Genomic DNA, 26,464 nt, shown 5'->3' on the forward strand with positions numbered 1-26,464 from the left:
CTCAACCCAAACTTTGGCCAAACTGTACCTTGCAGAATCAGAATTAATTCAAACAAGGGTCGCTCTCTTAATTAGGAACTTTCCGGCAAGGGAAATGTTGGCAGAGGTGACACTTTTTCCCCTGTCGTGAAATACAATTATTTATGTGCAGACTTCTGCAGTCGGCAATTTATGGAAAGCTAGGCTTTATTATTAAGTTGGAATTTAAGACCAACATTTTATCTAATCGATTTTTATAGTATCCATTTTGAAATATGATTTAACCGTTCAGACGAACAAAAGTTTTGGATTGTATTTCAATATAATTTCTATATTCTCTGGGAAAATGGAAACTTGTTTTGATTGGAAATTAAACACTGGCCTTTGAACAACGAACTCATATTTCAGAAGAGAGGCTTTAACGATAAAAGAGTTTTTATACTTTGTTTTAGCATTCCATGTCGGCTAAGTACTGTTTTACAACACCTACATGTATTATATATATATATATATATATATATATATATATATATATATATATATATATATATATATATATATATATATATATATATATATATATATATAGTAGATTTTCCTACATGTTTAGCTCTAACACCTTGTCTGAAACATTTCTTTAAAATTTCAGAATGCCAATCTTCATGTTACCGTAACTGTGTGACGGAGTGATACGTTTTTAAAAGACACACCATGAGTCAAGCGAAAAACCGGAAGTTAGATTCCGGAAATGATTTCCGAACGACGGCATTTCGGACCCTCTCGGTGCTGGCCGCGCCTGTTATGTATCTATTTTACAAATTCCATGAGAGTAGCAAAAGAGACCCGGTTTTTGTTCGAAAACCTAACACAGAAAAAGAACTGGAACACCTTAACAAACGAATCGTGAGTAGAGTTTTCATTAAAAATGAAACAATAACAACTTTTCATACACCGTGGAATCATTTGAATTCGTGGGGTCCAGTTTTTGTGGATTTTCACCTGTTTGTGGGGATCTTATTTCGTTGTTGCATCGCTTTTCAGTTTCAATAATAAAAATAACTCTTTCTAAATTTGTTTTCGTTGAGGATGTAAAGGCTCCCCATGAATACATGTACGACGAAAATTAAGCCACCACGAATTCTAATGATTCCACAGTACACTGTGGAACTATTAAACTAAAATATAATTCGTTCATTGATGGTTATTAATGATATGCAAGTATCTAGGCACATATTACGTAATTGTGAGGAAAACATTGCACGATAACTAACCCAGATTAAAGAGTTATTATCAGCGGTTTTTGTTTTATTGATGAATAGAAGTATATTAATTTTCCATGTCTTTTTTTCACTTTACACAATGTAATTAAAGTAAGAAACCCCGCATAGAATATACATATAAATCGCTTCGTCGTTCTGTGTATTACATAGATGATGACAGAAAATACACGTTTTGATTCAAGAAATCTACTACTTCGCGGACCTAATTAACACCACAGTCTTTTTAGCCCTTAATTACAAAATGTTTTTATTCCCGGTCCCATTAAACTAAATCTTCTAAGAAGCCCGATGAGTTTACCTGTTTATAACACGTAACAAACTATTACCTTGGTTCCTGTTTACCGTTGTTTCTTTTTTAAACTGAATTTTACGGATACCCGTGTACAACGAAATACAGTGAAATCTAGGGAACGTAGCGTGGAGGCGTTCAATGTTAGTCGGACTGTCGAGAGCATTAGATTTTATTTATCACACATCTCATCATGATGACTGTCATTGTATTAACTAAGAAAAACCTATTGAAAAAAATAAAGTAATCGATCGATATATAATTATTGATGAATAAAAACGACTGTTACTCATAAATCTGAAAAGAAAAAAAATATTGTTTGTATGTAGGTGTGCCCTGGATATTAACCGAGCAGTTACGGCAAATTGTTTGTCTCGTGCGAACGAACTCGTTTATATTCTAAATCAACCTAAAAATGAACTTGAGTATGCATAGAAATAGAAATAATTCAGTTTGTTCGACTGGGTGAATCACTTAACTTTAACTCCCCCACCTTATAGTGATATTGTAACAGTGTAATCGATCCGTGTCAAACTAGTTAGAGCATGTAATCGTCAAACCAAAACAAAGCAGAGAGAGAAAAGGAGAGAGAGAGAGAGAGAGAGAGAGAGAGAGAGAGAGAGAGAGAGAGAGAGAGAGAGAGAGAGAGAGAGAGAGAGGTGTCAGATTGCACTATTTTATGGTAAACTTCCGCTATGCTTTAATGTATCACTGACGGGGAGTTTATAAAAAGTTGTATTTATTGACGTATTCTCTATTTACATGCTCACGAACAGGTGCTTGTTTTATAAGCTTCCTATCTTACTTGCCTGAATAATTTAGTCAAGGCCTTAATTACCGTTTTATACCCACAGCAATGGTGATAAAACAGACAGTTACTCAGATGTACATGTAGACTGTACAGTGAACAAGCAATACGTATAGTTACATGCATTCACGTTCGCGTACTGTACATCTTCTGTTTCTACACACACGGGTATAAGGCATGGTGATTTATTTTAATTTAATTTAAACAATATTTTATTATGCAATACATCACATAAACGGATGGGATAGCAGGCATTGCCTATATAAATCCTCTCCGAAAGGTAATTTATTACAATTTAATACAAGAAATGGTAATTTATTAATTGTTAATTTAAGACTTTAACATATCATGCAATTTGTTTTGTTTTCTATGCCCAAAATTAGAATGCAATTTTCTTATTTAACTTCTACCAGTTCTGTTCTATGAACCACGGAGCAGGTGCTTGCTCGTATTGATTCTGTAGAGACCACTTTTCCTATTACTCCATACACACGATAAGATGATTAGAGGTGCTGGCAGTGATTGGGTTGGGATTTCATTGTTAGCTGGATATATGATTCTCCAAGATCCAAAATCTAGATCTACAGCTACTACAATTGTAGATAAGATGAGTAGCGGGAATAGAGGGGATGGGGGTGAGTGGGGGGGGGGGGGCGGATGTAATACAAAAGTACGGGGGCCACTCACAAACTATCTTTAAGTATTTCATGGTGAAATTGGAGTAACGGACCTGTTTATATTTATATTGATTTCATAAACAGCATTCGAAAACCAATGGAAGAAAAAGCTGAATGCACTTGTCTTTATCAACATGTATAAAGAAATTAGATCTTGTAGACCAGCATCTCACGAATGTATAATTCATACAGTGTACATCAGTAGATAGATTCATGGACTGTTATGGTATTGGCATTTTTTGTATGACGCAATGTTTGAATAGAAAAACCGGATTATGAAACTGCATGTCTGTGAGTGAACAAAATAAAAAATGACTATCTATTTACTGTCAATCAAAGCATTATATGGAACAAAACAACTGCATGTATTTACATGTTATCCTATACAACCCCCCCCCCCCCCCCCCAAAAAAAAAAAAATCAGATCTGTAATTACATGTACCGCTAAATCCCAATATATAAGAATTTACATGATTAATATTAATCTAGTTTGGTAAAACGGTTATTGACAACACAGCACTGCAACAATTTCCTATCAACCGATAAATCCCCAGATGAATGGGATAGGACTAGACAACTAACTAAAGAGAGATAACTCGAATGTGTTCATGTCTTAAGCAACATTTAAAAAAAAAATGTTAAAAAATTACTGTGTTATACATTTTAGTGACAACAGAGTTGATAACTGTTCTCTATTAAATGCTGCAATCCTGGCAAATTCCACAACTTTCTTTAATTGTTGCCGTAATTGAAAGCTCTTTCTCCCTCTCTGAGTCATAGCTCTCTCTCTCTCTCTCTCTCTCTCTCTCTCTCTCTCTCTCTCTCTCTCTCTCTCTCTCTCTCGCGTCTAACTTGACTAAATACACCAGATTATCAACAACGTTAATTCTATGGCCATTCTTTTTTGAAGCTACAACTGTTTGATCCCTAGCATTAAAGAGGCCTAATAGTCAACAAATTACCTATCAGATCGACCAAAATTTTTAAGTTATGATTGTTTTAGCGTTAGCCTTAACAATGATCAAAATTTTGATTTACTTTATATATGAAACTTTAAATATTTTCCCATCTGCTTATATTATGTTCTCCTTCTAAAGGAGATAGATATAGTCTTAAAAAAGAGCACGGCCATCCAGCCGCCTTAATTGAGTTGCCGTATCGACATACACACGCCCAATCGAACCGCACAGATATACAATTTACTTTATATTTAAAATTTTTAATATTTTCCTATCTTTTTATATAAAGCTCTCCTTCTGAAGGAGATAGATATTGTCTTTAAAAAGACCACGGCCATCCAGCCGCCTTAATTGAGTTGACGTATCGACAGTTCCCCACGCCCCATCGATCCACACAGATATATAATTTCCTGACGACCCTCCATCAGTGGGCGACTTCATGTAACTGACAATTACACGGCAATCAGGAAAAAAGTCGGATTAAAACGGAAGGAGGGAATCATAAAATATTGTCGTCTGATAATTGAATCCCTGGGGTCTTCACCGCGGAGCGTCGCTGTTTTATTGGCACTGTTGAAGACACGCGAGACTGAAAGTGACCAGAAACTTGTTTGGTTAAATAGATGACCTTCTGGGACAACAACTCGTTAATAAGGACGACCCTCACTGGTGGTCTCATCCTCATTGATTTTGACGCCTTTATTTTTTGGGGTCCTTTTGTAATTGGGTCACGTACGAGTTTAATATACTCTCATTACAGTTTTAATTTTGAGATATGTCAGTTATCTTGTCTGTCGGCTTAAAGGAGACAGGGAGGCCAACAGATATAATTAGAGATAATTACTTAAGTCATAAAGTATTTGTATTTTTTAGAAAAAAATCAGGATATTTTTTAATATTTTTTTTCATGTCGCTCTTCTTCTCAAAGAGATTGATTTGGTTCTAAAAATGGTCACAATCATTCAGTCTGTTTAACTGACCACCATTGTTTCTGATTGACCTGGCGGCGTTAGATGGAAACAGAACGTAACCCTCAGAATGTCGCTGAACGATGCCCAACTCCAAAAAGTTCTGGTCCCGGTCTGGCAGATCATTGCATGTTTGGGCTCTCTTGATATGTGGCGTGTGCATTTCGATGAAATAGAGTGAGATATTTTTTTGAAATCTGCAGAAATATGATAGCAAAAGACTAGTACCATTCTGATTTTTTTTCCACTCTGCTTGTATTTTAGAGATTCAATAAGAATATATAAGGATACAGCGTCATTCCCCATATAACGCACCCTTCTATATAAATGTTGTCGATTTTTTTTTAAAATCTTTGATTATGTGTATGTTGCATGTATCAATCACATGCATCCCAAAGACGCTGACATCAGAGCGCACACGTCACAGACTTATATTTCATCTCATTGCTCAGACTCTTCCGAATCAGCGCCGTCTATCTTTGCAGTGATTTATTAGTGAAATTGTTCCTAGACTATGAGGGCCCGGTCCAATTATTAATATTAATTAAGAACGGTGTACAGGATTGCGGTGATAGCACTATTATTTTTATTTATTTTTATAGAATTTTTGGCACTACTGCAAAGTTTTTGAATCATTAAAGACGGCTGGATGGTAATTTTTAGACTGTATTGATCTCCTTTGAAAGAAGAGTTATGTATAAAAATATAGGAAAATACCCGAACTCAAAAGCTGAAAAATATGACTTTTTTTAAATAAGATAATTATATAGTTTATATCTGATCAATTCATATTAAAAACTTTAAAGGAATGTGATTGATAAACTTAACCAGCCAGCCTCCTTAATCATAAGACTTTCTTTAACTTGTTTAGATTATGCATGCATGAATACACATCTGTTGATTCGTAATTTTTTTGCGGGGACAATTTCTATGAATTGTCATTTTTAAAAAAGGTACAGGAATGTGACTTTGTTGACTTCTGTAATTTGCTTTGTGATTAGTACTTTCCCTATGATAAAAATTCGTCGCGAATGTTAATCTGGTTCTAGGTTGTGAAAGGGACCCAAACAAATCCAGGAAAACTGTGCCAACACGTATTGTAATGGTCTCGCTTTCCACAGAATCTCGCTCTCGAGACTTGACTCTCGAGACTTTGACTTGACTCTCCAGAACGAGGCGGTCTGGGGAGAGCGAGACTCTGGGAATTACCTGCAGTTTTATGCTCGATGTAGCTAACGGAAATGAATCGTGTGCTATCTAACTAATGTTGAAGTGTTGGCGTGAATTTTTTATAAGTAATACTTACTTCTTTTTACGTTGATTAAGAAAGTTGTGGCTGGTCAACCCGACTAAAATAGAGGGAACACGAAGCAAGCTTAAGCTACCTAAACTTATTGATTACGTCCAGTTCATTTTCTGCTCATAACTTTTTCTTTATTAGATCTCTAATGCGTACTCCATTGAATTATGGGTAATTGGTGCTGAATTATGGGTAATTGCTGGCTGTGCTCTGAACACTCTCAAAAAGGACCGAACACAAACCGCCGTCTTAATTCGATTTCGTTCGGCTCCAGTTTTTAATAATGTAATAACTCTAAGAAAATTAATATAATCCTCTCCCAAATTGAGGCACCTTATTCTCCAAGGGGCGAAAATGGACTTCAGTTAACTTAATGGATCAGAAGTCTTGGTGAAATGAGGGTTCAAATTTTAATTTTCTGTGCAGATTCTGGAAGTTATCTTTAAGAGACGTTTTAAATATAGTCAATGGTTTTGATTAATGGTTTGATATTAGAATTAGTTATTAACATGTATATTACAGTATTTAGTTTAACTGTAACGTTTCTATGTTGCAACACAATTTTCATATATAGATGTACATTGTTCTTTAAAAAAGTTACGCGAATGAGGTTTTTAGATATCCTTAATATGACGGAAAAGATACATTTGTAAGACCTTCACAGAATGGACATTAGCAATTGTGCTATTTGGTTAAAACATTCAAACGCAAGTATATGAGTTAAAAAAGTGTCTGTGTGTGTATGTGCCGGGGAGGGGGTGGGGGAGGGGAGCCTGTTGTAAAAAATCAATCCACTTTACAAGAAACGGCTGAATAGACTTCATTTCTCATACGTGTACAATTAAGGTTGCATAAGGACTGATATAATTCATTATCCACAATTAAACGCGGGCTACATCTCCTGGTCGTCCCTAAACGACTTCCGTAATGTCTTCAAAAGACCGGAAGTGAGTGTCGTAAAATTGCCGCAAATCATTTTAGTTGTTGTAATTACCCTGACCTTGTCGAGTCATACACGATTGCGGGCTTTTAAAATCCGCCGTAATTTGGTTGAATTTAGACACGAAACATTGTCATTAAAATTCACAAATCAAACTCAGTGGCTGCTAGAATAATAGGCAAAAAATATAGTGGAATTGAAATCGGACATGGACTGTACGCTTTATTAATTTCAGAGCATTTTAGATTGATTTATTTGTAAATATGTTAATTAGTCATTGTGTTTATTTTATGACAGTAAGTGTAAATTGAATTTATCAACATTTTTCATGCATGTACATTGAAACATACACGCGAAGTTTGTCATATATTTGTTTGTACATGTATGGCTATTTTTTTTCAAAATATACAATATAAACTAAAAAACACGATAAGAGCTACTGGTTCCCTGCTTGTGTCTGTCTATACCTAAGGGACATTTACACTTAATTGAACGGCATTGTGAAAAAAAAAAGACGATCATATTCTAATTGTATGTACGGTATTTCTAATTTGATTTAATAAAAGACCGAGTGTATTATAAATACAGGAATTAGATCGTTCTCTCATTAAAGAAGTTTGATACATGGATGTTAATGGACGGATTGTGTTTTGTCCTTGTCCTTGTTGTTTACTGTCGGGCATTGCGCATGCTCTGGCATACTAGTATGTGTTTTTAACAGATTCATATTTTTCCCACTAAATGTTTTGATAAAGTTCTGTTATCTTAAAATCTTCCAAAAAGTCCAAATCTGAATATTTGATCTTATGCAGTCATGGGTTGCCTCAAGATCCTAGCTGCGATCGTGGAGATATTTCTCTGTTTTCAAATTCATTAACTCCCTGATGGCGTCTGTCTCTCGTTCAGGCCTGGGATATTCCCGAGTTAACAGTTTTGCGCCTGCGTTTGCAATTATTCTTCTTCATTATTTTCTTTTTTTTTCAATTTTCTCAATAACTTCATATGCACGCAAAGTTAATTGTATAGTCACATTTCTAGTAAGGACCAAACTCGATTAACCTTTAAATTGTATTCAGAAGAACAAACTCGATTTATAATGCATCCAGATCAGTGAAACTAGACCCCCCCCCCCCCCTCTCCTTTCCTCCTTACCAACTACGGCCAGTAACGTAATTATCTTAAAGTTTTTACTCAAAACAGAAACAGTATTGGTTTTCTATAAAAGCCGTTTGTCGACCACTGAAGTTACTTAGACACAGAAATCCCGTGGGGCAGGGCTATCAATTATACCCCCGTCTAACGGAATTAAGAAGCTCGTTTCCTTCATCTGCAGTGTGTCCCTGGATACGGTCCAATTGGCCAATAACTATCGACACAAATGACGGCTGTTTTTGTCTAACACTTTGTCCGTGTCAATTAGACGTAACGCCAGATGTAATGACGTAAAAACGGGACTCTGATTCAAGTACACACAGACTCTTTGTTTTCCTCTTGACTTCTATAGTATCCTTTACGAGAGACTTGTTTACATAGTACGAGTTAACCAGACTGTGTTAGGGCCTTCTTAATGGTTATCGAGCCTCCTTAATATCCCCGGGGAAAACTTCCCTGTTATTTTGCTAAAACCCAAAACGGTCCAGTCATTTTATTCCCGAGGCCGCTATATCTGGCTAAGATCGGGTTTTAGACAATATATCATCTGTATGTACTTATTCTCAAAATTGTTTGTAATATTTGTAATAAAATACTGCACGGTAAATGATGGAAGGAAAAACAATGTAGAAATTGTTATTTCGGTAGTTACATTTATGATCACGAATTAAGTTATGTAGAAAATCAATAGAAAACAAGTGGGGGATATTACATGTATTTTTCATGTACTTTATCAACAGAAAACAAAAATCGGGATTTCAGAATATATATTTAATCTAGTTGATAATTGTATAAATACTATGTTTTGCAAAGTGTGTCAACCCGTTCGCATTCCCATGTTCGATTTATTTATTAATAATCCGGGAAATACATGTATTTCTCAAAATGTATATCTTTAAATGTAATCTTCCATGTACATCAGCTGTATTACTTTGCCTTGGAATCCTGGTTTCGCCTTTTCTGCTTTTTTTTATATTTGTAAAACATAAAGTACACAACAGTTCAATAAAGATGACAGATACACAGGTTAATGCATTCAAAAAATCTTAACAGGGCAGCAGTTACATCCATTTTTTTTCTGGAGTCTTCCTTTAATGAACTCGCGCAGGGCTGCCTTTCTCCGATCAACAGCTGTTTATCAAAACTTCCATGTTTGTCGTCCGCTCAAAGAAAATTTTGTTTCATTTACATAATAATTCGCCACGTCTGCTTCATTCGGGCAAAATCAACGTCAAGGGGAGCTCTTAATGAAAAGAGTCCCCCGCTCTAGGAGTCCTCATCATCGGGAGACCGCGGAGTCAAGCGATGAGCAGTGATTGATCGGGTCCCGCGCGGTGTACAAACAAATCACCGACCCAATCAACGGCGTATAGATAACTTTATCAAACAGACCCCAACCTCAGCAACCCTCGCCGCCGGAATAACTACAGTACCTTTGGAAAAAAAACAAGAAGAAGAACAAAGTCTGCAGACGTGAAATTAGGCAATATATTGGTGGAACCGAGCACGTCTTCTGGAGCCGGCATCTCTCTGTCTCTCCGGGGATGATCGGGGATCAATACTGTTTTACTTTATATATATAACAAGTGTTTAGCTCCGAAAAACCCAAACCATGGCCGCATTGGACAGCGACCGCTCAGAGGAGACCACGTGGTGTCGAGGGGTTTTGTGATGTGCCGCGGCCTCTTTGGAACCTTGTATATAAGAGACAAAAAAAGACACAGGTGAGAGAATGAGTTCTTTTCTCGGAGTTCTGCGCAAGGTGACAATGTTTCACAAGGAACGGAAACAAGTAACGATAAAGCAGACGACACTCCCACAAAAGGCGGGAAACTCTGTGACCTCTGGGAATTCCTATTCTAAGAGTAGCAAGAAGGATCAGACCGGACGAGGACGGGTACCGTACCATGGAGCCATTACGGAGAGGGATTTTGAGAATATCCATCACAGAATTGTACGTACCACATAACTTACGCTTCCAAAAGCCCCAAAGCATCATTTGAAAATTAAATAAATTATAACCTTCAACGCGTTTCGGTGCTGGTTGAAGTATCTTTATTCTGATTGAGGTACAAGTGTTTTGCAGGGTACAATAGAACTTTGTGTTCCAGTTTACCAATCTAAAGAAAATAATGGTCTTAACCTTGCCAGTAAGACTTACATTCATAAAGACAAACCGACGAAAGTACGTGCATTTGCACACACTTTAAGTATGTATATAGTAACATTAAGTTTGGAATAGTGCTGTGTGTCAGTGCATTAATTCTATAAATATGTCTATGTGTATGTCTTAAAATTGCTACATACATGTATAGGTTTTGCGAGTTAGGCTATATTGTAATTGTATGATAAGTGATATATTCAAAAAGAAACCGCGATAATCCGAGAAAAGTGTAATAAATTCCTCAACCAGAACCCACCAAACAACAAACAAAAAGTCGACTCTTTTTGGAGACAATTAGATGTAAATAGTATTTACCCTATTTTTGCTGATTGCGATTCCGCCATTGAATATCGCAAAGTATCTAATAAAGTGATAATAGAAACCCGCCAAACTACGTGTTACGTGAACAAATGGACAATCGGCGGTTGCTAATAACTCAGTTAGGGTCAATAATCGCGCGATAATTGTCCTGTATATTGTCACAGGCAATGCCGGTCAGGTGATACTAGGTAAGAACAGTTGCTTATGTTAAAAGGGCTGGGTAGTCATGGCAATTATTAGACCTTATTTATCTCCTTTAGAAGAAGAGCGCTGTATAAGATACAGTAAATGTCTAAATTTAAGGCGATTTATTTGGTTGGATTTTTTTCTTTCCCAAAAAGTAATTTATAGCAAAAGGAAACCTGTATAGACAATTAAGGTAGACCAGATGATTGATTTGTTCACCGCCCCGCCTCCTTCAGGAGACTGAATGGTCAACAAATTATAATAACCAGCAGATCTGTGCTAAAATTTCGGTTATTATAATTATGTATATCCTTAAACCATTTTTTAAAAAGTCTATTTTTTTTAAATTTAGATTTTGAATGTTTATTAAACACCTTAAAATTAAAGAGCTCTACGTTTAAATCAAATTGATATGATAGTACGGGAATGGTTAAGAGCATTCCAGCTATAAGTAAGTGATTAATTGATTAATTAACTTTTTTTTTTATTGAAAAGCAATTTATAAAGAAATGCAACCCCCCCCCCCCCCCCAATGAAGTTTATATCAATTTTAAATCAAAAGCTCCTCGATTGTTAAATAAAGAATTGTATTATATATCATGAGGTTTAAAGAAGCAAGACTGCATTAGTTGGTTGCTAAGGGTATTCGAAGTCAGGGAAACATTATTTAATATTAAAAAATGGCAAATCTTCGTGTCTTAAAAAACAAAGAAATTAAAAGTAAGCAGATATAAGCTATAAAAGGTAAAAGTTTATTACAATTATGTAAGAATTGTTATTTTGTCAATTTCTGTATAACGTAGAAATTAAAATAGGAAGTATGGTATTCTGAAAATTTTAAAATTGTGATTTATTAAATTTTTCCTATTCAAAAATATTTCTATGGAAATTCGAGAACCCTTCCTTTTTTCAAAAGTACGTGTCATACATGTAGATAGACATGGTAAATAGTTATTAAAATATATGTAAAAAAAACAACAACAAAAAAAACAAAACCAAAAACAGACAAACCGGGAAAACCCGTTGCCATCGTCTTCAAATAGATACATGTACATGCACTTCTTTTTGTTATTATTCGTGCAAACTTGCCTTGAAATATTCATTCAATAATTTGAATGTCGTTGCGATATAGCCGTATAGTGTATGTATCATATATAGAAAATAATTTAGAACTTCTTACATTTGAAAACTCCATAGCAACGACTAGATAATTATGTTTGTTAAAAGTCAGTCCCAAACATATTGTTTGAAAGTCCTCATGTTGCATGCCTCGTAATGATCATATTTCATTTGTTTTCTACCTTCTTTCAATAACCACGTGTTTTTTTTTAATTTTGATAATTACGTAATGTCTTTGTTGCAAAGTGTTTTCAAATATTGAAATTGTCATTTATTTTTAAGCATCTGGTACCATGACAACGGTGTCCCATAGTAACAATTCATTTGGAAATTAAATCAATTTTGGAAATATTAAATGCTTCGTTGCCATGCGTGACACAGATTTTGCATTAACGGAGAATTAATAACAATTCATATCATAATGTTTTTGAGGCATTACATGTACATGTTATAATGCATGTTGTATTCATTTTGTATGTAGAAAGTTTTGTTTGTATAATAAATTTATATTCAAATTTATAAGCCCCACGCCAGAAGTTACATTTTGACTGTTTTTAGCTGCTTTGGGTTGTACAAATTCTTGAAGTCATAAATTAGTAAATACATTATTCCCAAGGTCTATTGAGCAGTACATTATATTTATTAAAGGGTAATCTACGAATTGTTGATGGTAGTTTCTGATTATTATTTTTTTCAAATATCATTCGCTGAAGGTGTAAAGGAGCTTGGAAGATCAGGGAGAAACAAGAGAGAGAGAGAGAGAGAGAGAGAGAGAGAGAGAGAGAGAGAGAGAGAGAGAGAGAGAGAGAGAGAGAGAGAGAGAGAGAGAGAGAGAGAGAGAGGGGAGAACAAGAAACTGAAATTACCTGAATTTAAATCTTTGTGTGGGGGTGGGGGATAGATAAATTGAGATAAGTTGAGATAATCGATTAGGATTTCTTTGAAATAACGAGAGAAGGAAGACACTGAGGATCAGAAAAACAAAAAACACCGAACACCGAAGCTATAGAGTACGTCTGCTCATCATCTCTTGATTTTAGAATGGCAACACAATCCCTCTCGATTGTCGTAAAAAAGATTAACTTCAACGCCCCGATCAGAAATTAAGAGACTGTCATTACGTAACACTGGAAGAAGTTGCAACATCTTTACATAAGCGTGACCAAGAAACGCTGGCTGCAGCTGCAATGCATCTCCTTCATATTGAAAATTTCTTTTACATCAATGAAAGACATCTGGGGACTTCTAATGAGCCGCGGATCGATCGATCTTCATTTTTATATCGCATGGCAATCGGATGAGAAACTTGGTGATGTCATGAACAATTTCTTCTTTGAGAGAACTGCAAAAAAAAAATGTTAAATGAAAAATCTTCGTTGCACTAAAGCTTATGTCATGCAATAAAAGCTTATCAGGGGTTGTAAGTGGTATCACCAAATGAACAACATGTTGATGCATTTTGCACCAATGACGTCAGCTCTCCTGAAAAATTCGCTAAGCTTTGGTTTTGTAATTAACAATTTGATTCATAGATTTAACGAATTGATTGATATGAAATTCATTCGCAGAAAACTTGGATTAAGAAGTTCAAAACTAGCAGAGCCATTTGTTACTACATTACGTTACTGTGCCTATATAGCTGTACGGCCTTTCAGCCAATATTTACCCGTCGAGCTACATTTCTGCAACTACAAAGAACTTTGAATAATGCTTTCTTAAAAATTAAGTATAGTGCAATTATTGGATATATTTCTGATTTTTTAATGATGTAACTTAAAAAATTGATACTTTCAATTAAATCTGCTTTCAACACTTTCAGTACTTTTAGTACTTTGATTACGAATTAGATTCGGATGTCCACGTAATGTGCCAATTGAAAAAAAAGTTATTTTTAAAAGTTTGAATTCTGATTCGGGTTGCAACGGAAATTGTTCAGAAGATGCAACGGTATTCATATAATAGCTTAATAGCCCGAAGATCCTCGCCCATTCACGTATAGATTATCTATTTTACCATATTTTATTGCATCTTGTTCCGGTCCCTAACAGAACTGGCGTGCAGTGAACAAACTGTAAATTAATATTAGTCATCCATTCTGACGTCTTCAGAATTATTCTATTTCATCACTGGCCTCATAGAGTTTGAATGGCTTTATATTCTCTGTTGATAGTTATTTGAGAACCTCTATTGGAAAGAAAAACTTTGCATTTGAAATTCTGTTTTTGATACCGGAAGTGACTCATCCACTGGTCACTTATTTGTAAGAACCTAGGGCTGGATTCATGCAAAAAATAAGTACCAAAAAAACCTTTTAGAAGTTTTTTTAGAAACCTCACTACAATAGACCTATAATTTTTTAAAGGGGCATGGTCACGATTTTGGTGAAAAATTAATTTTCCGATTTTTATGTTTACAATGCTTCAGTAAGACATCTTTTATAGGCAACCGAAATTTGAGCATTATTTGCTGAGTTTTAAGCGAGTTACAGAGCTTACCTTACAATTCTTTGTTATATAAACAAATTCTTTGTTTACATTTTGGATGCTGAAGTAAAAATTCCAGTTTTAGACTTAAAATGAAGAAGTTAAATGTTAAAAACTGTTTATTTATGCTTATAATGAATAATAAGATGGAGAAATCAGCTGGAAAAAGATTTTTTAATGGTGCATTGACCCTATGTAAACAAAAACAGGGCACGAGCCTTGTTTACATGGCAACGTGTTGTGACCCATGTATCTTGCTCTTAACTCTACGCCTGACTCTCAAATTTCACTTGATCATTAGAATAACATTCCTAAAGCATTCTAAATAATAAAAATAGTAAAACTGAATTTGACCAAAATCGTGACCATGCCCCTTTAAGACACTACGTCGCAAGATTGCGATTTAAAGTTTTGTTAAACCGTTTGTGTCAATCGATTTGTCTGAATTTATCGTCACAGCTCAGTGGTTTAAGTAACGGACTTGTGAAACGCAGATCATGAGTTCGAATCCGCTTGGGGCTTTTGCTCATGTTTACTGAATTAAATTTTTGAAAATATACACCGTAATCTTTTATCCAAAATTCCACATTTTGTTTTCGCCTATTTGACTTATATACTTCTTTTTTAATCAAGCTACATGTATCTATCTCAATGAAGTAATTTTCTGCTGATTTGAGAAACTATTTCAAGGTGTAGTGAGCAACCTTAAAACGCCCAAAACGGAAAAGAATTTCAATTACTATTTGTAACGTTCAGTTTGATAGGCTTAAAGAATTGTTCCAATTCTTAAACTCCGCGATGAAATATTACGTCTGAATATTTAATTATCGTTTTTCGTTAAGAAGCACGTTTCTCTTAAATTTATGATTTGATACATAACTGATTTATTATGATTTATTATTTATTTAATCACCATTCTATAGAATAATCAGTTTTAAAATATTCATGGAAGTTTACGCATTTTTTAAAATCACTTTGAGGGTTTAAGGTAGCTGGGTGGTTTAAGGTTGTCATATGGTTTAAGGTTGCTGGGTGGTTTAACGTGGATTAAGGTTGCTGGATGGTTTAAGGTTGCTGGGTGGTTTAATGTTGCTGGGTGCTTTAACGTGGTTTAAGGTTGCTGGGTGGTTTAAGGTTGCTGGGTGGTTTAAAGTTGCTGAGTGCTTTAACATGGTTTAAGGTTGTTGGGTGGTTTAAGGTTGTTGGGTGGTTTAAGGTTGCTGGATGGTTTAAGGTACCTGGGTGGTCACCATATTACTCAGTACCCGTTAGATCCACCTCAAAATTTTAAAACAGCCTTAAAAATGGGAATAATTTTCTTTATCTTCATGAACGGAGAATAAATACTACATATGTTCTAAAAATGGACGCAACAGCCCAGTCCCTCAAAGCTCAAATAGTCCTAATTATTTTTACAGTATACAGTCAGGGCTATTAAATTCATTCCTGGAAGTTAATCTTCAGCAAAAAAGGGACACATTGCTATCATGGTGGTCGAGAAGAGTCAATTACTTATAATCCTTAAGCAACTTGCTAAATTTGATGTTCCCTGTTATGGTAAGAAATTGTCTTACAGCAATTTCCCCGAAACCACGTGGGTAATTTCCAAATCCTCAAAATACCAATTTTCTCCACGTTTTGTGGGGTTCCTGGGATTGGAGTTGAGCGCCCATCAATCTTGGAGCGATTGTAGATGCAGAAAACCATGAACCTGATTGCTTGCCGAAAATTAGCTAGTGTGAAATGTCAAATAAACATATGCGAATGGTAAGAAGTTAATCAAAAGCCGGCACGAAAAAGTTGAAACGGAAAGCAGGACTAATTACTGGCTCGAAAGTTTAATCAACTTAATGGGCTGTTTGTTGTTTCTTTATGAATTAATGGAATCTCTTTTACATAAACAAATGTCTGAACTACTAGTATTGGAAACTCTTTTACATAAACAAAAGTCTGAACTATTAGTATTGGAAACTCTTTTACGTAAACAAAAGTTTGTAAAGAAATATAGAACTCAAAGATTTCGTCACTACATATACATTTGTACACCTTAGCTTCTTTGTGAAGTTAACAGTATATTTATTAGTGGTATATTTAGAAGCGGCCCCTATCCCACACTAGAAAGCTTCTAAGTTCGACCTGCTTTACAGCAGTACATATTATCAATTTTTTTTCAACAAAGTATTGATAAAACATTGCAAAAAATTCTATAACAAAGAAACGCGTTGAACTTTCAAGCTAAAACAAAACATTTGAAAGATTTACATATCAAATTTGTAGGAAATGTTATTATCTAAAAAACTTACAGGAAAAGGGTAAAAATTTATCAGAAATATCAAAAGCTGAGATCAATCGAACCCTGATGGAAATATGTAAGGATTCAAACGGTTTTCCTTTTTCCAATACATTGGTTTACAGGAGAAAAATATCAGAATTAAATCATAAATTTTGTGACACATTTTACACATGTGCATATGTGTATTTATTATCTTTTGTGGGCTTATAATTATGTTTCTTCATTTTAAATTAACGCTCAGCAACGTTTACCAATGCCAAGTTCCCGAGCCTTTCCTACAGAGTCCCAAAATACACACCAAAGGCATGAACTTTTGTTTGTTTGAATTGTTTTTTTTTTAAACTTAAGATATTGTTTTTTAATTTTATAGTCGCTTCTCCGCGGATTAAAGTAATTGAAGTACTTGTTAAAGACTTAGTTAATTAACTGTCTTTGTTATCTTTCGAGTTATAACTTTAGATTTGATTAAGAGAAGCTTAAATTTAAACAGACGATAGAATGTCCTCGGTTACTAAACTCTGTCCTGAGTTTTTGCTTCCACCACTTTTCGCTTGATATTTTTATAATAATAATTAAGTTTGTGCTCAAACTACGTTCAATGTCCAGATTATCTGTTTTGAAACGCCCCCTCTACCTCTTCAGGTTTTAATACACATCCCAAAATAGAAAGTTTACGGGGATTTTGCATTGCATCAGCCATTTATAAGCCCGAATGATAACGTTTAAAAATTGCGCGAGGTTTCCCGGTACTTCCGAATGGAGAAAAGATGAAAACATTTCCTATTATAAATCTCCGTAAGAAATTTGTTTTCGTTCCTGTAAATTTAATAAGTGAAAAGGGATAATTTGTCAATGAAGATGTCTTGGATATTTTTCATTTCATCGATTTCAGCTGTATCTCTTTCACAGGTATGTGTATTTTTATTAAAAATCATCTAAAAGTGATGGAAGCAATAACTATGGACAGACTATAGGTAATTTTTATCGTTATGCACACGCATAGGGAAGTTGTCTGGGATGCCTTGATATGTATATGCAATACCAATTCATACATTTGGGAATGTTCTATTTTTCTTGTCGGATAGTTACATTAATTTTGAAGTGTTTCCATAAATATACATGTTTATGATATCTAGATTTTAAAAATAAGTTGTGGGAACATGGGATCTGCAAAGTTAACAACAGGAATAATGTTAAAAATGATCCGATTAAATGCAAGAGTACGAATGATTGATAAGCAAGTTATTTTCTATCAAAGAACAACTGTCCAACTTCCATTGAATTGATGTGATTACAAAATCCGCAGACGTTGTCTTTGCGTTACTGTTTTGGCAAAGCTGTTTTACATTTCAATTCAAGTGTAAACAAACCGGAAGAAACACAGAAAATTAATGTTTAAATCTGTAGAAATGCAGCCCGATTCATTGATTCTCGATCCCGATTCATTTCATTCCGTGCCAATTTGTTTGCAACGAGCATTGCCAGGAGACAAAAAGATATAGGCCCGTAATCAAAGAATGCACCAGAAGAGTTATGACGTTCGATCAACATCGCGTGGGATTAACTTCATTCTTGACCATTTTGGGGGTACGATGGATGTTCATTTTCCCCCTTTATAGAATCAATTATAGAGAGTGTGGACGGTCCGCTCCAGATTTGCCGTTCAGAAATCAATACAGAATTATTTGGGCTTTCCTCCTTTAACTTTATACTGTGATCTGGAACATTATTTCAATCCACACGAAACATTAAAATATTTATCCTCATAGTAAATAAAATTTCTTTTTGAGCGCATTTACCAAAGCATTGACGTTTCAGTTGACCATATTTGACGCGTCATCTAGATATTCCAATCTGACCATCCTTCCTTTGTTCTCTTTTTACCGTTTGAAATATGAATGTTAAACCTTTCTGTTTATATATTTTTTTTGCCTAATTAAATCTATCAAATTTTATTTCTGCTCAATATATGCGGGCAAGCGATAATATTATTTCATTATTTATAAAAAAAAAAAAAATAAACAGTTACAAAAAAACAACACAGCTTAAACTTTGCCGCTTTCGGCAAAATGTTTTGGCGCTATAAATGTTGGAAACTAGTGAAATGGCTGCTTTGGGAATTAATGATGAATGGGGCAATTGCGTTATAAGTTTTCCTAAAATTAAATCAGCTCAGATACTGAGAGTCATTCATCTCCGCGTGGATCAGGAAATGATGAATCGATGTCGGAAGACGAATAGAACCAAGAAAAAGCTATTAACGTTACATGCGCTCAGAAAAATAGAGCCATATTACTCCGCCGTCGTAGAGCTAGGGGCAATTTGTGGCCGCTTCCAAGGTTGATACTTTGAAAAATTAACGGAGAGTATAAAACATGGATGTGAGCACTCAACCGTGTAAGTTGTTTTGGTTTCCATGGAAATTCATAACTCAGGCGAATAATGCCAACGCATACAACTGTAGTCTATTGGTAATTAAATCAAAAACCTAAAAGGTCAAAAGATAAACTGGTGATTTATTCTGATTAAAAAGCAAGATATTAAAAGTGGTCAGAGCGCGACTTAGCGAGAATGTGAATAAAAGAAGAACACGTTCATATTCATTTTATTCAAGTCTGCCGCTCAAGCAATTGTAGTAATGGAGCTATGTCTATGATATGCTCTGGGCAGACTTATCTGACTTTGTTAATGCATCAAACATTTTTGTAATTCCCAACATGTTGTCATCTGACGTCATAAAAAACGCTAGTTGACCGAAAAAACATGTTCATACAAGAATAAAATAGCACTTTAAGACCAAGTTTTCCATCGAAATAAAAGTATCCCCTTTTCCTTCCCATAAAACGCCTGGGTCTGTTGCCAGCGACAGTTACTTGAGTTAACAACCTATAAACATGGAGTTCTATTGTCTGGGACGAGACAAGATCATCTATCCAGAGACAGTAATGTGCAGATCACTTCATAAACAATGTCAGGGATAAAGATAAATAGCAGCCGCTACTGGTCATATAGTCTAACCATTGCATAATGTATTTAAATATGTTCTTCTAAGCATTTCTCTCTCTCTCTTTCTCTCTCTCTTTCTCTCTCTCATTTTCTCTCTCTGAATTTTCTCATTTGTGAGATTGAATAGACGCGGGAAATATGTTTTGCTTTCTAACGTCTTGTAAATACATGTTTGCATGCATGGATATACAATAACGGAGCGTCAAATACGACGCGTAATGAAGAAATGGGTGTAGACCATAATCTGCGTTGCATAAATGTCTTGGAAGAGAGTACATATCACCAACTATTGACTTGCATGATGTGTTTAAGGTGGAATAATACACCTGGAAAAAGTCACCCAAATTAACAGTAAATTATCTGATTATGAAAGATACAATGGTAAAATAGACTGTACGTATGTCAAATAAGCGGAAAATTTGTAGTTTGTGGATTAAAAATTGATATCTAAAAAATTCAAATCTGTACCTAACAACAAAAGCCCCATGATGTACGGGTCACAAGCCCGAGGAGTAAGTTACATGTTGCAGTTGATAAAATCCTTTTAATAAAACGAAATGTCGTTTCGGTCAGAGGTCACCCATTTTGTAACGATAAGTTATTCCACCTTAGTAATGTTTTTCTATTACAATTTTCTATCTGATTTTCTTTGAAAATTCTCATTAAAAAGATTGAGTAGTAGAGAGAAATCCTAAGTGATGTTTTGTCCCGCTAACGTCTCGTGAATACATGTTGCCAACCATTTGAGGCGCGTTTAGGTGTAAACCGTAATTTACGGTGCCTAAATGTTTGGGAAGAGAAAATACAGCAAGGCACCCACTATTGACTTTATAGCCTCATGATTGCATGATGAATTTAATGATGGTCCTCTAGACGTTTTTCTCTGAAAATTCTCATCTGTAAGATTTAGTAGAAGGGAAGATTCCATGTTTTGTTTTTCTAACGTCTCGTAAATACAATATTTTTGTCAACAAGCATGTACGAAGCGTTTTGATTTAAACCATAAAATGACAAAACCTCTCTACGGTACATAAATATTTCTGGGAAGGAAATAATAGGATGGCCTCTAGATCTGCAATCGACTTTATAATTGTCCAACGATTCCACGAGGTACATGCATGTATGATGTAATTAATTACATTTTCTCTGAGTTTTCTCTTTTGTAAGATGGATCGAGTAGAAGGGATAAAAAAAATCCATGTTTTGTTTTCTTACGTCTAGTCAACACATTCCTTTTCATTATTCCAGACATGCGCTGCATTTGGGATTCAACCATTATATGACCAACAAAATCATTATACGTTTTGTTCTCCAGTTCTTTTGGCAAACAGATATTTCGTTGTTTATTAGTTGGGAAGAATAAACACGATACGTCCAGTGGCTCTCAATACTTCTGGGATATCCTGTTATTCTTCAGTCCTCGGTCTAAGCCGTCATATATATCCCATAATTCCCTGAAGAAAAAAGTTGTCTAACCCCAAACATTTACATTCACTGTACAGTAAGAGACATATTGACTTAATTGTAAGCTTTTCTGTCCATTTGGTGCGGTATCAATATCATATTTTGGCAGAAAAATATAACCATATATAAATGCCAGCCTAATCTTACTACATGTGTAAGTGTAATATAACATGTACATGTATCATAATGTTTGCTATACAGGCAGTTACTATCAGACGCTTATAGCGTAACATATAGTAATGTATAATAACGTTTATATGTATGCTTGAAATACACACTCGTCAGGTATTGTTATATGCCTGAAGTATTAAATAGTTGTTATAAGAATGTTATACAAACCACACTGTTAAGTACTATATAATAATATCCATAGGCGTCGGAAGCAAATTGAAAGTGGGGGGGCTAGACTAATCCTCAGAAATATTGAGAAAAAAAGTAATTCCCAAAATCATGGAAATCCTAATCCGTGGGGGGGGGGGGGGGGGGGGGGGGGGGGGTATACCCCGTACTTCCAAAACAAAAAAATACTTACCCAAATTTTTTTCCCAAAATCATGAAATTCCTAAACCGTGCGGGGGGGGGGGGGGTGCTAGTATGCTTCTGAATCTAACTTCTCAATCTTTCAAGGTAAATTTAGGAACAATATTCTTTCCTGCGAGAAAAAGTCGGGGGGCTGAACCCTCTATCATGCTATGTTTTTAATGGTTAGGTATAACTTTGCAAAAAAAGTGGGGGGCTAAGCCCCCCCTAGCCCCCCCGGTTCCGACGCCTATGATATCAGTAAAGCACGGTAACTATGAGTTGACACTCAGTTACAACGAGAACAGAGTTTCCATTACCGGATTATTAGATACTTGCAGTAACATGTTGTTATTACCGTATACATACAGTTACTATCAGGTGATTGCATTAACACACATTTACTACGATATGCTTAACACAGTTACTTTACGATGCACATTTGTTGGTATTTTTCAGGATAAACTTCATTTGTTGATATTTTCAGGATAAACTTCATTTGTCGGTATTTTCAGGATAAGCTTCATTTGTTGGTATTTTTCAGGATAAACTTCTAGCCAAGCTGGATGACAGCGACTTAGAGCACACCCAGGCAGCCGAAGAAGAGGTCAGTCAGGCCTACTCACACATTAAACAATTATGGCTGCGTTTTGGGGTCAATACGTTGATTTAGCTAAACGAGAAGTACAATATTGTATTCACCGAGCTGGAGGCGAGGTGAATATTGTACGTTGAGGGTAGCTAAATCATCGTCTTGATAAAAAAATCAGCAATAATTGTTTATCGTGTATTATATGATTCAGTGACGAATTAATACAGAAATGTCAAAACTTTTTTTTAGGTTGAAACAATACCGAACAAATTGAGAAACGCGATATTTCATTGGACGATCTATATCTATTCTAAATGTTATATTGGTAACGTTCTGGGTTTTTTTTTATTCAAAATTGGATATGAGCCAATCAGAAAGCTATAGTCTGTCCCAAGATATTCATGCAGCACATTTGGACGATTTAAAAAAAATACACATACCTGTGAAAGAAGTGCACTTGTAATAGTTGAAAGGGATAAATTCCAAGATAATTTCTTTGACACATTATCAACTGTCACTCAGAAAATTTCACAGGAACGAAAACAGATTCCTTACGGAGATTTATAATGGGGAATGTTTACATCTTTACTCCATTCGGAATACACTCGGAATACATCGCGCAATTTTTCAACGTTATCATCCGGGCTTGCTGCAATACAAAATCTCCGTAGACATCACATTTTTTAGCATTGTATTGAAACCTGATACGCTAACAGGGCCGTTCCGACTGAGAAATCTTGGAAATTTTTTATACTTTTGAATGAACATCGTTTGAACCCTGAGGTATTTATAAATATCAAGCAATTAAGCAAAATGTGAATCCAAGATATCTTGGGACAGACTATAGCTAGAAATTAATGAATCATACAATGAAATAAATTAGTTATTCCTAGCTACACATGTATATGCGAAAAATCCATATGGCGACGACTTGATTGAACTGATTTTGCTTCATCTTTATATACATGTATATTAGGTCTTTCATCAATTTCAGCAGAAAACGATTATTATTTTCCTTTCTGTGTTGTTTGATCGAGAAGGAATTCAAAAGAATTCTATTTGAAATATGATAAATATCCTTAAATGTCTTTAGAAAAGAGGTACATAAAATCCTGACTTTAAAGTAAGAACACCTTGTATCATTTCAGTGCGTTGTGTGTTTATCAGCAAAGGCCACTATGCAAACCTTCCCATGTGGCCACAAAATCGTCTGCCGGAAGTGTTTTATAAAGACCATCCAGGTGGCGGTATCTCAGCGCTGTCTTCCGCTCAGGTGTGTGATTTGCCGGTCGGCCATCTTGAAAGTCCGGCAGACGACCACTCAGCACAAATCAAAGAAACTCCAAAGTCCGGCGTCGCACGCATCAAGATTCCTCTGCAAGGTCAAATCCAAAAAATCTGCCGTGCGCGTAAAGTGACGTCATGGCGAGTCTACGTCACCGTTCTTCCAAATCCCAGAGCACAGCGCGCAGGGGATTGTGGGAGAGGATACCTTGTAGCGTACGTTGTGTTATTTAACAGCATCATATCAAAACCAGTAGAGAGTCTAGTTTTGTAGATATATTATCTATATATTGTAGTTAAACTGACTCAGTTTATTCACATTCCATCATTCTCGTCATTAGCTGTACATTACAGGAAGTACACAAAACAGCAGGACAGGTACATGGATGTTTATACGAAAATTTAGTGAAAGGAGTATATTTTTGTACAGTTTGATTCAAAAAACTAAACTCCGCTTATAAATGCCCTCGACATGTGATCATTAAGTGACGACCGGACATTACGTTCGAAAGGAAGTGTGGGAAGGGAAACATTACCCATATTGCACCTCCAATCCGAGAACTTGAAGAGAGACTTTATTACATTGATTATGTTCCTGGTGAGGAATAATCTCAGAGATGCGCGCGCAGTGGGGCTTTACTTTAGTTTGTTTCACTCACTGCCATGTGGCAGACAAAGAGACTTGAGGTCCTTAGGACGGGAGCCGCCCAGCATCAATCAAGGTTGTGTGAAAAGGGGGGGGGGGGGTGAAGTAGAGGGAGATACTAAAAAATTATGGATTTTATACAAATCAATATAAATAGCTTTTCAGCTGCCAAAATATGTGTATTGGTAGATATTTTAGAAGTAGAGCCCAGTTATTTTCGCTTCCCGCTTTATTCAATTTTTACAAAATTAATGAACTCATACATAACATGCATACATAAATCAGTATATATAGTATACAGTTATATTTTACGTCTGTTGATTGTATGGGAGTCTCAGAATCTGGTCTTTTTCTTTCTTTCTTTTTTTTTTAAAGGGGGGGGGGGGGTTGAAATCCTAATAATGAGTTATTTCAAAAGGAAATTTTAGACGAAGATTAAAGGAAACTGTCCTTAGGCTTCTTATGTCTTATTGAATTGCACGTATACCACCTTTTTTCATTTATTTCTCAAAACAATTTTATTACCAAGTATTTGGTTTTGTTTTACATTTTGTACAAAATTGATTTCCAGGTAATGCTGGGAATATATAGTCTGAGAAGTTAAAGTCCCGAAAAAGGCGATGTAAAATAATTCAAATCAATGTGATGTGATTATTTGTACTTTTAATCAAAGTTGTCCAAAAAAATATGGCCAAAATATACAATTTTAAAACAATTTGAATCCGAAACAATGTGATACTCTTGTAATTTTATTCCAGATATGTGCATGCAATACTATGCTCTGGTAACCGTTTTCAAGCAGTCTCAAATCATTCCTTTTTTTTTTTTTTACTGTTATTGACCGTATGTAACGGATGTATTTAGAAAGATGAACTGTAACATATTACATCAAAAATTACACGAGTATGTAATGTTATATTCTTACAATGTATAACAATGTATCAAATCATAACAATATACACTGAATGTCAGTGTCATCGTGTTGTTCCCCCTTTTTTAGAAGAATTCTTTAATTTTGTGAAAAGCTGAAAAAGATGAATTTATAATAGTTTCAAGTGAATTACTGCTTTTTAATCTAAGAATAAAGTTAAAATACTTCATGTACAGAAGAAATAGAACTAATGTGATGATCGAACTACTCTGTTTTTCTACCAATGTGACAGGTAACGATAAAACGCTTTAATGTAATAATGTACATGCATGTAGCAATGTTGTACTAGCGTACCAACATATGAAGATAAAACGTATCACTATGCCAAAGGATTACACTGCGTTGTTGTGTAATATATTGTAATAAAATTACAATAAACCATTTGATGTGATAATATGTAACAGTGTTACAGTGATAAATAAGGTAACGTTTAACATTTTACCAATGTAGTAGGGTTAACTCCTTTTGTTATGTTATACTAGTCTGGGTTTTTTTCTAACTTAATTAATTGAGATATGAAACAATATATATTTTGGACATTATTGAAGTATGTAATACACAAGGATAATTAAGACGCACATTGTAATCTTTTGGTGAAATATTGTAATAGATATGTATTTTGTTTACTGTCAAATCCAATTTGATGGTACATTTTGTCATAATAAATGCATATCATTTGATGTATGCGTATGCGATATGATACTTATTTCATGATATTATATGAGTTGCACGTTTTTCATAAATGCGCCCCATGAATATTAATTTGTCAATCAATATGCACGATTGTAGAATAAAAAATATATCTTTGCTTAACTGCTTCTTTGTTCTTTCCTGTGAATCGCATTGCAATTATAAATTGCCTGTAATGAGATATAAATCATAACTTATAGGTTTTAAATTATATTTTAAGTAATTGAATATTCATTTTTATGTAAAGGATGGACACAAAAAAAAACAAACCCCGCATGTTAAGGTGGAATAACACACCTGGAAAAAGTCACTCAAATTAACAGTAAATTATTTGATTATGATAGATATAATGATAAATAAACTGCAATATGTCAAACAAGCGAAAAAATTGCAGTTTGCGAATAAAAAATGAAT

General features: G+C 34.9%; 1 protein-coding gene across 4 annotated transcripts in view; it reads left to right on the top strand.

Annotated features, from left to right (window-relative positions):
* The window catches only part of LOC128163780 (uncharacterized), a 39,525-nt gene extending 13,352 nt beyond the window's left edge, over positions 1-26,173 (top strand). For 3 of the 4 annotated variants that reach the window (XM_052827438.1, XM_052827437.1, XM_052827436.1), the window contains 3 exons: positions 629-882; positions 22,452-22,514; positions 23,648-26,173. In XM_052827438.1, coding sequence (XP_052683398.1) covers positions 691-882; positions 22,452-22,514; positions 23,648-23,917 — 525 coding nt within the window. In that variant the 5' untranslated portion in view covers positions 629-690 and the 3' untranslated portion in view covers positions 23,918-26,173. Of the gene's footprint in view, positions 1-628; positions 883-9,263; positions 10,307-22,451; positions 22,515-23,647 lie in introns of those variants that run through there. The other variant, XM_052827435.1, reaches the window with a different exon arrangement.
* Positions 26,174-26,464: the final 291 nt, after the last annotated feature.

This window comes from Crassostrea angulata, chromosome 9 (assembly GCF_025612915.1).
Source record: "Crassostrea angulata isolate pt1a10 chromosome 9, ASM2561291v2, whole genome shotgun sequence".
NCBI lineage: Eukaryota > Metazoa > Mollusca > Bivalvia > Ostreida > Ostreidae > Magallana > Magallana angulata.